Below are 19,433 nucleotides of genomic sequence, written 5' to 3'. Positions count from 1 at the left end.
TCCCTTGGCAGCAGAGACTTGCAAATGTCTTCTCCATTTGAGAGTGCCTGTGTTTCTGCTCCCACACCCACTAGTCTGTGTCTGTTGTGTCTGTGTGTCTCAAGTTCAACAGTCTGAGGGGTTTCTAATTGGTCTAATCAGTCATTATTTCTCAGGGCAGAGCTTTTATGCTCAACTAGTTCACACAATTTATACTTCAAACCATTCATCATCCAACTTACATGTTAGTCACCCTTAATTTGGGTACCCAACACTGGTCTCATCATTTGTGACCCAGGTGATGGGGTCAGAATATGGGTACTTCAGGGGAACCATTTATGGCACTGTTGGTCACCAAGGGCTGTGATTGTCACAGACATTCTCAGAGGTAAAAGGCTCAAGTTTAAGTATTTGTTTGAAAATATATGTCTAAGAGATTTCAAATACATACACACAATAATTAATTCATGACTAGAGCTACAAAATTTTATAGTTTATTGAATTATAGCAAGTATATGTGTTTCATCTGTGTTTTCCTTTCAGAACTGTTAAGTTTTAAAATGCAGATGGCTTCAGTTTCTTCTTCTGACATGTAAGAGAGAGAAAAATAGAGAGATTAAGAGATTCAAGGTCATTCATCAGCCGTGGAAGAATCCAGGATTCCAGTCAGTGGGGTCTTCTATTCACACTCACTTCATACCTTAATCTCAGTTTTACATTTCATCTTCTGTTTTCTGAAAACAAAACAGTAAAATGAAAGAAAAAAAAAAAAAGAACTTCAGAAACACGAGTTCTTAAATTCTCTATTTAAGTCTTCTTCTCTTAGCTTTAGTTCAGTTAATGTCAGGAGGTCATGGCCCCGGACTTGACTCATTTTTAGCCCTGTTCTCTGTTCTCCATCTACACCACTGCAGATCTTCTTGAACAATCATGATCAAGTCTGGGTAACATAGCGAGATCCCAGTTTTACAAAACATTAAAAAATTAGCTGGGCATGGGGGCATGTACCTGTAATCCTAGCTACTCAAGAGGCTGAGGCAGGAGGATCACTTGAGCCCAGGAGTTCGAGGTTGCAGTGAGCCATGATCACGCCACTGCATTCCACCCTGGGCAACAGAGTGAGGTCCTGTCTCTGAAAAAAAACAAAAACAAACAAACCAAAAACCATAAACAAAAAAGCCAATCTTGATTATGTATGTCACTAGACACATGGCATATCTGACAAATCTGCCTCCATTATGGAAAACCACAGCAAAACATCTTCATACAGGTAGGTGGGGTGGTTATAACACTCTGAATCAAAGACAATTTAACCAAGAGAAGGACACTGAAGATACCTTTATTCTTTTCTCTTTGCTAATTCACTATGCCAAAACTTAAAAGGGTTATAAGTTCACATGATGCCAAACTGAATGACAAAATTTAATAATTTTTCTTATTAAACTAAAATTTTAACTCCTAACAGGCACACATATAACTTATATGCTTAATTATTACTCTCCCCTCATAGAACTTTTTTTCCTTACACAGTTGCTAAGATCTTATTCCCTCTGGAAAAAAAGACCATGGCATTTAATCCCTTTCCCAATCCAGGTGCTAACTATACTTATTTTTCATTTTATTTATTTATTTGTTTTAGCTGAGTTGTTCATATGCCAGATTCCTATGGAAAAGGAGAAAAAGCACATTGTTTTTCAAACCTAATAAATAATTTAATTAAAACTCATCTCATCGGGCCTCAAAATTGAACAACTTTTTAGCAGAAAGACAGCCTGGACCAGAGCCCGTTTTGCAAAGACGAACTGGAGGAAGTTGAGCAGCCTGTAATGCAGGAAAACTCACATTGATGCCAGACTGAATCGGGTACATTATCCAATTCATAAAATTCTAACCAATGATTTTTACCTTATCTTGCTAATTTTTCTCCACAACAATGTTTAAAGAGACTCTGCCTGGAAAAATAAATGGAGCTAAAAGGATGGCAAAGCACTCTTGACAGCACACAGCACATTCTGCTTTAGACCAAACTGCTTTTGGGAAACTACTGAAAGTTACAAATAGTGACCATTTAAAAAGACAAATTAAAGACACTAAAAGGAGTAATGTTTTCCTAGTCAGACAGTAGATTTTAACATGTGTGTGTGTTGAAGATCTAGTTCTGTGTATTTTTCAGTGGTTTAAATCTTAGAGCATTAATGATAACAGCTAGGTACAGGCAGTGTTTATCCTAAACTCAGACATGCTAAAAGAAAGAAAGATTAATCTGATAAAGGCATCACTATTTCTAATCGGACTGATGGGAAAATGTAGTATTGGGTGTAAAAGGCAATGTCGGGTGAATGATAGTGAAGTGATGAACTACCTCGAAGCTGAAGCAATCAAATAGATAGCTCTAAAAATTACTACGGCATCTTTATTCAACAGTTTGGTGCAAGTGTCCCCATCTTGGCCTTTTTTTTTTTTCACAAAGAGCAGAAGCACTTTGTTGTATTTGGTGAAATTAAATCTTAATAGGAGAGCCTCAGCTAAGGCTGCTGCCCTTCACTTACCAAAATTAAACACTAGACATTCATTTCCTATCAAAGAAAAGGAGATGACGTTTTTATAATATTGTCAATTCACAAAATTGTTAAAAATCCAAAAGAAGAGTTAGCAAACATTAAAAAAAATCCATTAACATATTTGTGTCTTTGCATTGCACATTCTTTTTAATTAGAAATAATGTACACCATTTGTTACTCATCTTTGTCTTTCTGTATAAATAATTTAGCAAGTAATTATTTCATCTTCAAGAAAAAAAGATAATTGCCTCTAAATTATTATGATTAAATAGAATAAAGTCAAGATGTTTTTGTAATTGGTAGAGTAGATCAAACAGTCCCTACTGGAGTGTTTTGTTTAAATACTTGGCTTTCATCTGGTTGCATTAAAACATCAAAAAATAGAAATAAAAAGAAAGTATCCCACAAAAAGTACTCATAATCTCACCACCCAGAGATAACCACCAGTAACATTTTTGCAACATACAAATGTATACATAGACATATTAAATATAAGTGTGTACAAGTGTTTTTATACATATACACGTGTATATATGTATGTATACACACAGACATATATATATATTTAAGTGAAATAAGACTACACAGCATATTTTGAATCCAGCCTTCTTTTCCTAGAAATATATTGTAGACATTTTTTTAAATTAATGGGTAAAGATTTATAACATTTTACTGTCTGCATAGTACTGCTTTATATGTGTTTTATTATTTAGCTAACTTACATATTAATGAGTGTTTAAGTTATTTTCACTCTTTCATCATCATAAACAGAATTGATAAATCTTTGAGCTAAAAGTTGAAGTTACACACAAATATGAGACATTTTATTTACATTACTTCATACTCTGGCTCTCAAATACCAGATAAATGCTCCAATGGGTAATGATACTTTATAAACCTTTGAAACGGCGATTCCAGTTGGTCTTATATATACATTTTCTATTAGCGCAGAACATTTCATATTTCCCCTCATGTATTCCTTCAGAGTAGCTAAAAGGTAAGACATTGGTATCTGCATTTAACATATTAACTTCCAAGTTGAAGCACTCAGTGGGTAGAGAAGAAAGAATAACATAAAATCAAAGGAACGTTGCCTTGAATCTACCCTGTGCTCTTTCTAACAGCCTGGTGCTTTCTCCTTGCTTCTTGGTCTGAGAGGATAGCTAGGAGATTCTAACTAGCATGATTTCTCATTTCTGCCCCTTTCCTTCAATTGCAGTGATCTTTGCTGTCTTCACCCTGTACATTCTTTAAATTTGGCCGAAAATGTCACAATACCTCCTATTAGACACATTTCAATTGTAACCTCTGCTCTATTCTAAAATGCCTTAGAAATTGAATACAATATTCATTGAGAGCTTATTTTTTGTTCTTGAGTTTTATATGGTTATCTTTGTTCTTATGTATCTTCTAAACATTGATAATCAGAATTCTGTATTTATTTCTTTGGTATTGTAAGATACTTCATACTTCAAATAAAGTACATTATTCAGTATAACATTTGAAATGATACTGTATCATCACAGCACTGAGAAGTGTTTTGGCTTTGGGGCACCAACAGTATTTTTTCACTGTATTGTGTAAAACTATTTATTGTATTAGTTAAAGATAAAGGGTATTTAAGGGCCAGGCATGGTGGCTCACGCCTGTAATCTGGCACTTTGGGAGGCCGAGGGCAGATAACTTGAGGCCAGGAGTTCGAGACCAGCCTGGCCAACGTGGTGAAACCTCATCTCTACTAAAAATACATAAACTAGTCAGGCGTGGTGGCACTGCCTGTAGTCCCAGACACTCCGGAGGCTGAGGCAGGAGAATCACTTGAACCCGGGAGCGGGAGGTTGCAGTGAGACAAGATCATGCTACTGCACTCTAGCCTGGGCAACAGAGCAAGATTCTGTCTCAAAAAAAAAAAAAAAGTATTTTAGATTTTTAATATTCTATTTCTTAGTGTATTTTTGGCTCACTTTGGAGAAGATCTCTGAAAAGTAAAATTCATTATCTTTTAAATGTTGAAAACCATTACACTAGAATGAAAGAAATTTATGGAGTCTTATTACATGTAAATATTATTATAGCATGGTTTTTAAAATGCTTGATAGTTAAGTCAACCCCATTTGATTTTTAAGTGTTATTTAATACACTTTTTGAAGTACTTCTTAGCAAAAAGTCATACCTTTATACAATCTGTCCAGCTTTTGAATATAATTTTCCATACTTCGAGAAGAGCTCAAATGATGGTAATATAGTCTGGAAATCCTAGGAGGAAAAAGTTCAAAGATTACCACAGAGATCGTAATGATTTTATGTTATTATCATTATTGTTATTATTTAGATTAAATTGCTAGACAGATGTCTTTCAACTGCACTTCAAATTTCGCATTATACTCTCAAAACAAAATTAGCAGGTAAATTTTTAAAGTTTTATCAGTTGAAAATCAGGCATACTGAATTTCCTGGCACATAGTCTTTAACAGTATGGATGTCACCTGCAAGCAAGTCTGGGCAATGCAAACATCAGGCATATCCACCTGTCTTCAAGGAATCACAATCTAAATTTTTTACCTTGGCTTCATAGGCGTTGGTACTTTGTTTTGTGCACAATAAATATTTGTTAACTGAATTGAGTGGAAATGGAAAGGTGATACACCCAAATCACTATCATAGATGGCAGACTATGTTCATTGCCTCAGAAGTGATTCAAATGAATGGTAAGGGAGTTCAGAAGGACGAGGAAACAAATCATTTCTTGTTGTGTAACTGGAGAAGCAGCATTTGATTGAGCATAGAAATGGATGCTTTTCATGCATGTTAAAACAGGAAAAGTCATTAAAAAAGTAAGATACACTAAATCAACAATGAATGCTCTAAACGAATGATCAGACTATATAAAGGTGTACGTTTCTTCTTGGAAAGGAGGTCTATTGTTAATGAAGGTAATTTTGGCTGTGTTTTTTTTTCTTAAGAAAACGTAAGAGAAAAAGACCTATGCCCTGAGTCCAGCTCTTTAGGGGGCCCATATATAACAAACACATGCAAAAATAAATGTGCTAAAGAACATGTGGACATGAGGGTGTCTCTGTCACTAGAGATCTGGTTCCCCACTCTGGTACAATAAAGCCTCTAGCCCTAAATACCTGCTTTTACAACGAATGCTTTTTCAAACCCCAGGGAAAAGCCCCACATCTGTTGCTCTGTGTTTGTCATGCCCGAGTGACATGAAGGATGGTGGGTTGTGACAGACACTGCTTTTGAGTGCAAAGAGAATTTGAGGGATAAAAATGCTTAGATAAAAGGCAAATTAATTAATAAGAATGAAATCCTTCTTGGATAGCATAAATGCAATAAAATTTTACATAATGAAGTATTTTCCGGTGGTGCTGAGCATCTATATTCTTGCCTTCTTTTCATTACAAATTACAGTTCTGGAGATAATCAGAAATCAGCACAGTATTTGCAACAATGCACATGATATCTTTACTTTTTTCAATAGTAAATTATTCATATCACTCTTAAATTTGAGCATATAGAGTTTAGACATCTGCATGAAGCATCAGTGATTTTTTTATGTTGGCAACTTGATGAACACTGAAACCCAGAACTGCGAATAGCTTTATTTTTATAAATCTATATGTACAATAATATTTCATTTAATTTTCAAAAAAGTAGACCTGCCTTACAATAAATGTTAAAAGAAGTTTTCACTGACAGGCAAATGATACAGGTTAGAAATTCAGCTCTACATGAAGAAATAAAGAGAAGGAATAAATGAAGAAAAAATAATACCTTTTATTTTTCTTATTATTAGTTGACCTAAAAGATAACAGCCTTTGTTCCAAATAATAATAACAACAATGTCATTCATGATTATTGCTTGTGGATAAGGGAAATGAATGACAGCAATGTTATAAGAAATGGGAGGAAGGAATTGGAAATAATCTGTTATAAGGTAACTGCACTACCCGTGAAGTAGTATAGTGTTATTTGAAAGTGGGCTGGGATTACTCATAAATGTATACTCCAAGCTCTAGGACAATCACTACAGAAAAATTTTGATATGCTAAGAGTGAAAGAAAATTAAATCATATAAAATGTTTAAAACTAGAGAAGACTAGGAGTGGAAGACAAAAGCAAAACAAATAAGAAAGGGAAGATCAAGTTACAAATATGGTAGGTATTGATCCAACTATATTAATAACCACTTTAAATGTGGATAGTTTAAATGCACCAGTAAAAGAACAAGATGGGATAAAAAAAGAAGAACCAACTATATGTTGTCTACATGAAACTCACTTTAAATGTGAAAACACAGATTAAAAGTAGAGATGCAGAAAGTTATACCATGCTAACATTAATCAAAATATAGCTGGTATAGTTATATTAATTTCAGACAAAATAGATTTCAGAATAGGGAAAATTACTAGAGATAAAGAGGGGCATTACATAGTAATAAAGTGCCTAGCAATAGAGTGTGAAAATCTATGAGGCAAAAATTGATAGAACTGCAAGGAGAAACAGACAAATTCATTATTGTAGTTGGAGACTTCAACACCCCTTTGTCCATAAATGGCAGATCCAGCAGGCAGAATATAATTGAAGAGTACTACCATACAACTGTGTATAATTAACATCTATAGACAGCTTAATCCAACAACAGCAGAATACACATTCTTATAGAGTTCACACTGAACTTTCACCAAGATAGACCACATCCTGGGCCATAAAACACACCTTAACAAATTTAAAAGAATAGAAATCATACAACGTCTGCTCTCAGACCACAATGGAATTAAATTAGAAATCAGTAAGAGAAAGATTGCGGGAAAATCTCAAAATATTTAGCGATTAAACAATGCACTTCTAAATAACACATGGGTCACAGGAAAAGTCTCAACAGAAATCCAAAATATTTTTAACTAAATAAAAATGAAAATACAACCCATCAAATTTGTGAGATGCAGCAAAAGCAGTGCCTAGAGGAAAATGGATAGCACTAAATGCATATACTAGAAAAGAAGAAAAATCTAAAGTCAATAATCTAAGCTTCCACTTAGAAAACTATATTAAAAAGAGCAAATTAATTACAAAGTAAGCAGAAGCAAAGAAATAATAAAATCAGAGCAGAAATCAATACAATCGAAAACAGGAAAACAATAGAGAAACTCAACAAAATCAAAAGTCTGCTCTTGCAGTCATCAACACAACTGATGAACTCCTAACCAGGTGAACTAAGACAAAAGAGAGAAGACACCAATTACTAATATCAGGACTGAAAAATGGGCCATCATTTCTAATCCCACGAGTGTTAAAATGATAAATATTATGGTCAGACACAGTGACTCATGCCTATAATCCAGTACTTCAGGAGGCCAAGGCGGGAAGGTTGCTTTAGCTCAGGAGTTAAAGACCAGCCTAGGCCACATAGTGAGACTCCATCTCCCAAAACGTTTCAAAATTGGCTAGGTATTGTGGTGTACACTTATAGTCCCAGCTACTCAGGAGGCTGAGTTGGGAGGATTGCTTGAGTCTGGGAGTTTGAGGTTGCAGTGAGCCATGGTTGTGCCACTGCACTCCAGGATGGGTGACAGAGTTCCTCATAATATTCCTTTATATACATACATAGCAAGACCCCCTTCTCATAAAAAATAATAAAATAAGATTATATACCTATAGGGATAAATTTTATATATATATAGAAAATTACATATATAGAAGAATAAATGAATACATATAGAAAATTATACATAATTTTTATATGTAACCATTACATATATAATTTATATACATAATATATAAAATTTTATATAATATAAAATATTTTATATATCAAAATTTAATGTTATATAAAATTTAAAATATATTAAATAAAAGTTTATATATTATATATAAATTATATGCTTTAATTATATATAAATTTATGTACATATAAAACTTTCTATATAATTTTCTATATATATAAATTTATACATCTATATAATCTTATTTTACTATTTTTTTAAGAGAAGGTGTCTTGCTATGTTGCCCAGGCTGGCCTTGAACTCCTGGGCTCAAGGGATTCTCCCACCTCAGCCTCCCAAGTATCTGGGACTGCAGTTGTGTGCCACCATTCCCAGCTTTATTTTAAAAAACTGAATCAATAATAAATAAGCTTCCAAAAAGGACAAGATGGTTTCACTGGTGAATTATACCAAATAAGGAAGAAATGATATCTATTTTCTATAATTTGTTCTAGAAAATAGAAGCATAAGAAACACTTCCAACTCACTCTGTTTTGTAATCTGTAAAATGGGGATATCTACCTCACAGGATTGTTGTTTAATCACAAGATTGTGATTAAACAAGACAAACTATCTGGCTCTTCACACAAGTATTTTCCTCTTATTCCTTAAATAATAGAAGTCTATTCATATTATACCTACCATGTTCTTTCAAAAATTAAGTAAATTCCATCAGCACTTACAGGAGACTAATTTTGGGGCAATAATATGGTGAAACAGGACTTTGATGATACCATCCCATCAGTAAAACCATTTTCAGTAAGTGTATTCAATACATGCCTATCCATTTGTGTTAAATTATCCATGTGTAATATTGTGGGAATATAATATAATGTGAAATATATATACAAATGAGAGAAAAATAAATATAAATAGAAGTTCTAATATTGTTTCCTTCATTTCTGTGGATCTTCTTGTTTATTTAATTTTGGACTCATCTGATCTAATGAAGCATCGCTTAATTCTGAGTTAGACTTTCTTTTGTGTATTTAAGTAACATTTTGGTGTCTGCAACATGTCTGACACTGTGTTAGCTTCCAACCAATGGTAACCAAAACTTGGTCTTATCTAGTGTCAGACAACAGTGCAGATAAACAAGGAATGACCCCTTCAAATACCTACCTTCTATGTGCTCCAAAACAAAATCTTTCAGAAACTCTTTATTGCTCTTATTTTTAAATCTAAAATGTCACATTCTTACATAGCTCTAATCAACCAATAACTGTGACCTCTGGTACAGGAAGAGGTGAAGATACCATCAGGAGAGCTTTGGTTTTGGGAGAAATCTGGTGCTGATTCGCATTTGTTTAAAATTTGCCTCTGATACGATAAAACCTGTCATCCAGTCATGGGAAACTATGAGCTCAAGAAAACCACCTGCACACTTGCACAGTGTCACTTTTTAAATGGGGGTTGGGGAACTGCTTTTCTGAAAAATAACCTCATCAAGAAAAAACACTGGGGATGGTAATTTTAAATGCTGCCACAGTCCTTGCTTGCCAGAGCAGACAGCTTCTGCTATTAGGATGCCCAGCCAAACACAAATAATCCACTGCCAAAATGAGCTCCTTGGGACAATTTAGGAGTCTTTGGAAGTGAACGGCTCTCTGAGCTGGAATGTAGCCCAGGTCCATTTTCAAACCCAAGTCAAAATGACAAAGAGCACATTTCCTGGGCCACTCACCCCCTAAGTGTAAGATTACTTTAGGTTGGCAGCTGCACTGTTTATCTAGTTATTTAAGGCTTTTCAGCAGATACGCACAACTGAGTGCTTAAATACTTCAATGTTAGTAAGCAGGATAGCGCTGTTATACCACAGGAGAAAAAACTTTTGAGATTAGAGAGATAAGATGAAAATCAAGGGCTATGCACATATTTTTCAGCTAGCTTATAATGTCATATATTCTGCTTTAAAATATGGCAAAGATTTTTCTACTAGAGTTAGAAAAAAGGAGCATGGCAAGAACTTCTGGCTGCATATAAGTACTGTTTTAATCAAAAATATTTCCTTATGTCCTGAATGAGACCCCAACTAAGTCTGGCCAGCACTGGAGACTTTCCAGACTCTTTAAATGAGAGTTTACAGGCAGGTTTAAAAGATCAACTGGCATTATTCCTGTAAGATCAAGCTTTGCTCTCATTGCATATAGAAAACTGTGATGACATGAGGATATCTACAGTTCTGACAAAAGAATATACAGGAAACTGTTACAGTTGTGGGACTTATCCCCTTCTTTCTGTTCACTGTTTTCAGGAAAATATCCTCAAGTATTCAATCTTTGTTACTTGTGTTGTTCTAAAGCCCAGAGATTTAGGATTTATTATGCATTCTTCAATCAAACCATTTGTACATGTTCCCAAAGAAGAAAATTTTAGCTGATGAGTTGATGATCCATTATCAGTCTGAATCTAAACAGGAAACCAAGTTCATTTGCATATCGTGTGATGCCCAGAGTCTCACTGGAGATTGCAGGGGTCATGTGCAAACTTTCTTATTACTTCTACTCAGAGGCAGTACTGCTTTGGGGCCAAGCTGCCTGGGTTTGAAATTCAGGTTTATCTTTAAGGACTTTGTGATCTTGGACAAGTTATTTAGCCTCTGCCATGCTTGTTTCCTAATTTCAAAACAGATAAAATAACATGAAAATATAAATACATGAGTTCACCCATGTAAAGCAATTAAAACAGTGTCCAACACATAGCAAGTACTTAACAAGTGTTAGCTATTCTCAAACTAAGAAACTCAAATACACTTTTAAAAAATTGTAGATGAATAATCCTAAATAGTTGCTAATCAAATGTCATTTATATTTGACTTTAGTATACACATTCCTGCTTTTATTTCAATGTGGTATATCTAAATTGCGAACTTATCTATTTGAGTTTCTACTGATTCTTTTGCTGTTTTTATATACTGTATCTTCCTTCTTAATAGTCCCATCTGTTGGCCAGGTGCAGTGGCTCATGCCTGTAATCCCAGTACTTAGGGAGGTTCACGGGGGCAGATCACAAGGTCAAGAGATCGACACCATCCTGGCCAACATGCTGAAACTCCATCTCTACTAAAAGAACAAAAATTAGCTGGACATGGTGGCATGCACCTGTAGTCTCAGTTACTCGGGAGGCTAAGGCAGGAGAATCACTTGAACCCAGGAGGCAGAGGTTACAGTCAGCTGAGATCATGCCAGTGCACTCCAGCCTGGTGACACAGTGAGACTCCATATCAAAAAAATAAAAAGAGTTCCTTCTGTCTTTCTCTTATTTCTCATATTTAGTCCTTTCCCCATCTTTATGGACTTGACAGACCCACATGACAGACACACAAACTGAAGGATAAATGATTGCATTCCTTGTTTGACTAGTTCACTGTATTCAGTGGCATACGTATTAGGCCATAATAAAAGTGATACAAGATATAAAGATATATAAGAAGGAATAGATTTAATTATAGAAACAGATGTAGATATAGAAAGGGAGATGTACATGAAAACGTGGTTTCAACTATTTAATTACAACCCAAAACACAAAACATGTCATCGAAATAAACGTACCTGAAATGGAACATCTAACTAGATACAATGTGTTAGTTAGAATGATCCGTAGCCTGTCAGTGGTTTTATCATACAGCTAGTGATACCATGGTGAGAGATTCCAGCAACATTATTTTCATATACAAAGATGTGCCAATTTAAAAAGGAGAAAGGCTATATGAAACTGGCACTAAAGGGAAAATTTGGCTTGCTTGTGGTTAATCTGTGGGAAAATATGCTGCGAAAAATGTTCAGAGACAGTATCAGAATGGTTTAAGGAGAACCAAATGAAATGGAGAATAACAATTGCAACTGGGATTGTAGCATTCCTAAGTTTTCTCCTACTACTACACTAAGTGTTTCTTACTAGGAGAAAAGCTGAATGCATCCAAATAATGAGGCACTGCAAGAAAATTCTCAAGAAGGGGAGTAACTGCTAAGAGCCAGGTTACATTTTGTTCACAGCTGTATTCCCAGGATTTAGCACAGTGTCTACTACAAAGTAGGGACTTGACAAATGTTATTTAGCTGAAAGAATGACTAAATAAATGAATAAACAGATGTGGCCCTGGGGAAACCGTGAACTTGTTAGAAGTTTGAGCCTTCTGGAGTAGCACATCCTTACTCTCTCACTCAACCCTGACACTCTAGAAATCAAGTGAAGGAAATGGAAATCACATGCCCTGGACATCATCAGGATCCTCCCAAAGTCCACACATGGAAATCTTTCCTTTTCCAGCTAGTAGATGCTGTGCCAGGTCTCTCTGTACGTTCAATTACCTGGGTTTCAAAGTATTTGTGGGAATGACAGAAATCAGGAAAGAGAGAACGAATAGAGAAAAGTGAGTGACAGATTTATCTATGGGGGAGAGGGAAGCTCTATCAGTTTTGTTTTGTTCCCAGTACCGTCACAGGGCCTGAAACACATCATATGAGATCTTGTTTAAATAGAAATGCAGGACTTCTCAGAGTGACCCTATTTTGAGAGGAAGATAATGCCTAGATTTATCTGTAATATGATGGTGTGTTCAATGATGACTTCTTTATAAGAACACTGGAGATCCTCACTATTCGCAGGTTCCTTATTTGAAATTTGCCAACTTACTAAAATTTATTTGTAACCTCAAAATTAATATTCACAGTGTTTTTGTGGATAAACTGCAACCTAACTTAAAAGGCAGACAAGATTGAGAACCTAACTTAGGAGTATGCGCCTGTAACAATTGCTGAGCCTTGGCCAATCCCGGTAGCCATAATACTTCAGCCACTCATACACCGCTGAGTGTTCAAATAAGGCAAACGCTGAGCCAAATAAGGCAAACCAATCCAGCTGTTTCTGTACCTCACTTCTGATTACTGTATGTCACTTTACTTTTTGTGCCTATAAATTTGTTCTGACCATGAGGCACCCCTGGAGTCTTTCTGAATCTGCTGTGATTCTGGGGGCTGTCCAATTCACAAATCCTTCATTGCTCAATTAAACTCCTTTAAATTTAATTTGGCTGAAGTTTTTCTTTTAACAACCCTAAGTGTACTGCTGAAATTCTGCCTAGTGTTCCTAAGTGTAATGTGGAAAACATACATGATCGATAAGCTTCATTCAAGCATAAGCTATAGTGCTATTGGCCACAAGTTCAATGCTAGTGAGTCAAAATATATGTCAGTTAGGGTGTTTTTAAATGGAAGCACACATAAAACACTATTATGCACTGATTGGTTGGCAAAAATGTTGACCAAAGCCTAGCAGAAATGTAATCCTATTTTTCCTGTAGGAACAATGGTTCATTATTCCCCAATTCAGTGTTTGAGGTGACTTTATGGAACATAACTACTGCAAATAACAAGAATTGACTGGTATAAGACAGTCAAGCTCTTTCATGACACACTCACTATGGCATAAACTTGTATGTTCTATCAGAATATCACAGATAGGATGACTCCTGAGATACGAATAACATTGAACAAGCCACTAAATGAATGAGAACATGAATACATAAAATGAACTAATGAGTTGAAAATATTGTCTACTATTATTTAAGGGGTGAATTGTAAATAATCCTTTATGAACACTAACACTAACCATATATAGATTATAACCTGACATTTAGTTTAATAAGAAGTAATTTTCATTTAAGTATAATTTCACTGACATAAAAAATAAGGTAGTGAATAAGCAAAGCATTATAAATAGTATTCTCATGATCCTCTGCTAAACCTAGATGTTCATATTACCATCAGGAATAATCATGTTTTCTAAACTAATTTCTTTCTGCTCTTTTGAAGGATTGGTTTATAAACATCCATTTATTCATTCACTCTTTTAAAACATATTAATCAAGTGCCTACTTAAGCCAAGCAGTATTCTAGGGAGTAAGAATACAGCAATGAACCAGTCATGCAAAAATTCCTGTCTTCATGGAACTTAAATCTCCAGTGAGGAGACAGACAAGAAACAAGTGAGTTATATGATAATAAGTGCTATGAACATAAGACAGACTAGTGGAGAAGGACTGAGGGAATTGGGAAAGGGATTGGAATTTCAAATCAGGTGATCAGGAAAGGCTACCCTGAGGTGTCATTTGGGGACAAACCTGAAGGAGGTGAGAGTGTAATCATGCAACCTCAGATCATAGTTACAGCCATCAATTTGTCACTGTAACACTAGGGTCACTTCAAGTTACCAAAACCTGATAAGCTTTGTCAAAAAGATTGATTTATTTGCTCTAAGATTTTTTGTGGGGGGGAAAGTTTTCCAACATCTGAAACCTGTTAATGCATTTGGGATTTGTAATGCAGAATGTAGAGCCACAGCATCAAGCAATGAAATAGTATGCCTTTTCTCTGTAGGTGGCAAGAGAAGGGCACCATAGCCTTGCACATGGAAAGAGGTCTGTTAATTTCACTTCTTTCAAGAGACACAGTCAAATCCTGATGCTGTCATCACACAACATGCATTGATTTCACCACAGTCCCCAAGGAAGAAGTATTTAATAGTCCAGCCAGTGAATGGTACCTAGCCCATAATTTCTAGTTCCCATTCGTGTATTTATATTGTTTAGGCAGCAATGCCCAAGAGAGACATTGCAGAAGTGAAGAGAACTATTAATAATGGTTACCTATTTATTTCATTGATACCACAAGCGGTATCTAAGGTTAAAAAGTAATTAGACGAAATTCACACAGAAATAACACTTGATGCATTGTCTGGGCAGGTGGTAGCTGGCAATTTTTTAAAGATGGCAATAACTAGCTTTGGTTAATGTCGGTCTTCTTTTTGTAACTCTGGGCTCTGGTGAGGAAAAGTGATCCTTCTCCAAAAGGAGAGCTAACAGGGTACATTTTTCATTCATTTTTCTTGAAATTGTTCATGTTTAAGTTTTTGTGATGGGATTTATTATTATTTCTTGGTTAGCTGGAGGGGAGGCCGTTGCATAACATGTCTTGTTCATTTTCTAATTACCTCCTGAAAAGGCAAATACTCCTGAAACGATAAGCTGGTTAATTTAAAAGGCATAGCTAACTAAAATGAAGGGCAACTTTAGACTTACTTTAAAATCTTTAAATGTGCAAATGATACCCTTCAAATCAACTAGTCATCAAATCTCAAAATAAAAAGCAATATTGCCTCGTCTTCATAAAAGGCAGTTTATCTCCTTCTGTATACCATTTTCATCAAACAGTGTTTTCTACTTGTTGGTTTACTCTTTTACTGTGAGAATGTGTTTGATAATGTGTGGTATAAAAATCAAGAAATTAGTCTCACAGCAGGGAGTCTGCTAACAACAGCATTTGAATTTTATCCTGCAAACAGTCACAGAAAACATATTAATTGCAGTTTAATTTATGCAACAAATATTTCATTTTAATTATGCTTAATTTTTGTCAAGCTATAAAAATGTCAATAGTTCTGACATAGTTTTTTCTTATAAGATTTTTTTAAATGAAAGAATTAAAATCAAGTGCTGTTTCTAAAAGAAATTATGAAAGATTTCTAATTACTGCTTATGTTTTTGAAAAATTGCTAAGCCAGTAGCCCCAAAATAACATCTGGGAACATGTGAACTTGAAGCTTTCTTACTCAGTATTTATAATTCTTAAGAGTATACATGCATCATTAATATAATGGAATTCTCACAGGAAAGTTTTTTTGTAATTATAGGATATATCAATAACTGTCATTGAATGGTGCATTTTCTCTATAGAAGTGTTTTTGTTAATTCCTCTCAGGAGAATTGAGACAAGAATAAGTGAAACTGATTGCTACTGACACACCACACTGAAGAATATTCACCATTAACAGAAGTAAAAAGAAAAATGTCAAACCACCAAATCTGAACAGCATTAATTATATTCAGCAAATATTTATTAAGTTCTTAGTAGGTGCAAATCCTTCCTAAACATTAAGTCTCAAGTAAAAACGCTTATTCCTCCAGGAAATCCTTCTCTCTTCAGATGTAAATTAAATTTCCCTACCCTGAATGCCTATGGTGCATAATCATACCTTTCTCACAGTCCTTTTATATTTTTTTGTTTGGCATCACAGTAATTCCCGCTGCAAGTTTCATCTCATCCACTAGACAGTAAGGTTCCTGGGGGTAGAATTCAGGCTTTTGTGTTTATATACTACATCTACCACATTCAAATGTATATAAAAACGAACACTATATGTATGAATAAAATATTCTGGAGGGGTGACTGGCTTTGTTGGGTGAGCATGTGGAGGTGTTCCTGTGGCTGGACGTGATTGGCGATTCGCAGCATCCTCGTATCTGCTAACAGCTCAAAGTGCAGGTCTTCGTGAAGACCCTGACTGACAAGACCATCACCCTTGATGTGGAGCCCAGTGACACCATCGAAAATGTGAAGGCCAATATTCAGAATAAGGAAGGCATCTTCCCCGACCAGCAGAGGCTCATCTTTGCAGGCATGCAGCTGGAAGATGGCCGCACTCCTTCTGACTACAACATCCAGAAAGAATCGACCCTGCACCTGGTCCAGCGTCTGAGAGGTGGCTGTTAATTCTTCAGTCTTGCATTTGCAGTGCCCAGTGATGGCACTACACTGCACCAGAGGCATCTGCCCACACTTAAGTTTAGAAATTACAAGTTTCAGTAATAGTTGAACCTGTTCAAAATGTTAATAAAGGTTTTGTTGCATGGTAGCATAAAAAAAATTTTGGATGTTATACTTTTGGAAAAACATTATTTCAAAAGTCCTTCTATAAAAGTTGTATATACCTGTACTTTGAAATTATTCATTAGAAGACTTCTAGTTTTAGGATGGTGGTGAATTTCTTGCCCTGTCTCATCCTCTCAGAAATGCCTCCCACCTCTCCGCATTCAAAAAAACATGGACAATTGTAAACATCCAGTAAGCTACATATTCATTGAAACCAGAAGACAGCAGTGACCCCAAATTATAACTTACATTGGGAAACAGACAGGGAGTGGTACCAGACTTACAAGGAATGAAGAACAGTGACCTGTTCAGAGGAGGACACCAATGACATCCCATCCTATTTTTCCTACTTAAAGCCAGAAACCTCAGGCACTGGAATCTTCAGACATCTCAGAAGGCATAGATGATGCACAGGGCTTGGTTAAAAGCCTACATAAAAAACACTTACTCTCCAAGCTCCCCCCAGGTTCTAACACTCCAGGAAAATCTTCCTCCCCTTCTCCCCTCAGGTTCAGGAGGTTTATGATCTGGGGGGTTTGGGTGAATGGGTGAGCAGCAGGCACCAGGCACAAGATATGACACTATACTGAAAATTAAGTGAAAGTATTCATACTGAATGGTGAGAACACCATCCTACTCACCACCTCAATTACCAATTCCCAAAATAGTTGCCCACCTGGCAAGATATTAGAGAATTTTTTGTTGGAAAAACTGAATGGCCATAGGTAACGACCCATCCGCAGAAAGTCACTTCTACAGTGAAAACCACCAGTCAACCTGGCTCAGGCAGGACAAGGAATTCAACTAACATTTCTGTGCCTTATTTTAAAGTATGAATAAAACAGCAAAAGATCAACAGATGTCTGAGGAAAGCATCTAACATAAAAGATAGAGAGAGAGATAAGTAAACAAACAAAAAACCAATTTAGATGAAGTTAAGATGATGCAAAAAGCAGAATAAAGCATCACTAAAATCTAAAATAAACTTTCTAAGAGACATCAGAAAGGATATTGCATCCATTAAACAAGTACAAGCTGCTATTTTAAAAAGAAAAAAGCTTTAGTGAGGTAAAAATATGAGAGCAGAAAACACAAGTTGACAGAAAAACTGGAATTTAATACCAAAGAACTCTTCTAGAAAGTAAAACAAAAAGACAATAAAATGGAAATAGGAGATATAAAATTCAAAAAGAAGTTGAAGAGCAATTAGAGAATTTGATTTCTGACTATAGGAGCTCCAGTAAAAAGGATCTGAGAAAACAAAGAAAAAAGAATTAGTAAAGAAATAATGCAAAGAAAATTTTTCATAAAGCAGAATGACAGATAACAATGGCTTAAAACTTTTAACATACAATTACACATCAAAACCATTTATCGGCCGGGCGCGGTGGCTCAAGCTTGTAATTCCAGCACTTTGGGAGGCCGAGACGGGCGGATCACAAGGTCAGGAGATCGAGACCCTCCTGGCTAACACGGTGAAACCCTGTCTCTACTAAAAATACAAAAAAAAAAAAAAAAAAAAAAAAAAACTAGCCGGGCGCGGTGGCGGGCGCCTGTAGTCCCAGCTACTCCGAGGCTGAGGCGGGAGAATGGCGGGAACCCGGGAGGCGGAGCTTGCAGTGAGCCGAGATCGCGCCACTGCACTCCAGCCTGGGCGACACAGCGAGACTCCGTCTCAAAAAAAAAAAAAAAAAAAAACCATTTATCAATTACGTGTAGGATGAAATTTTCAGACAGAAAGATTATATTGAAAGATTTTTACAAGGTGTGGAGAAACTTCAACAAGAGATGTGAAGAAAATTAAGCAAAGGGAGAAAAAGTTAAGTAATAACTCCAGGGAATATAAAAAGTTACACAGAAGAAACATCATCATGGAACACTTATTGGTTTAATAAGAAACAATCTTTACCTAGTAAAAAAAAGTAAGAGCTGAATATTTGCTTACTCAAGACATATATTCTAAGAAAACATGGAGATGATAGCATAAGAGAGCTAAATCCTCATCTACCATAGTTGAAGGTCAATGCCTAACACAGAAATTGATAAATCAAGACATAGCCTATTATTTGGAAGGTCAAAGAGCTGAAAGTGGTGGCCTCTGAAAAGGAGGACTGACATGTAGGGAAAGAGTTAGCAGTCTGCCACTTTTCATTACAAACCTTTGAACATATTTCTCTTTATGCATGTTTTTAACTTTTATATCAATAAAGTAAAAAATAAGTGCACCAAATATTTACTGTTCTTAGAATTATATTTCCTTTCTACTTGGAAATTTATTTATCAACTGTATTTCTCTTGGTAATTTATATCCTATTTTTTTTTCTTTTTGAGACAGGGTCACACTCTGTTGCACAGGCTGGAGAGCAGTAGTATGATCGATCAAGGCTTACTGCAGCCTCAACTTCCCATGC

At 35.6% G+C, this 19,433-nt stretch overlaps 1 protein-coding gene across 1 annotated transcript in view; it reads right to left on the bottom strand.

Moving 5' to 3' along the window:
• Nucleotides 1–451: 451 nt before the first annotated feature.
• The window catches only part of SPATA17 (spermatogenesis associated 17), a 229,289-nt gene continuing 210,307 nt past the window's right edge, over nucleotides 452–19,433 (bottom strand). The window contains exons 10-11 of the mRNA XM_033195162.1: nucleotides 4,714–4,796; nucleotides 452–713 (exon numbers count right to left, since the gene is read on the bottom strand). Coding sequence (XP_033051053.1) covers nucleotides 4,716–4,796 — 81 coding nt within the window. The 3' untranslated portion in view covers nucleotides 452–713; nucleotides 4,714–4,715. The remainder of the gene's footprint in view (nucleotides 714–4,713; nucleotides 4,797–19,433) is intronic.

Source organism: Trachypithecus francoisi, unplaced genomic scaffold (assembly GCF_009764315.1).
Source record: "Trachypithecus francoisi isolate TF-2019V2 unplaced genomic scaffold, Tfra_2.0 Lachesis_group5, whole genome shotgun sequence".
In the NCBI taxonomy this organism is placed as follows: Eukaryota; Metazoa; Chordata; class Mammalia; order Primates; family Cercopithecidae; genus Trachypithecus; species Trachypithecus francoisi.
This window is presented reverse-complemented; position numbering and strand designations above follow the sequence as displayed.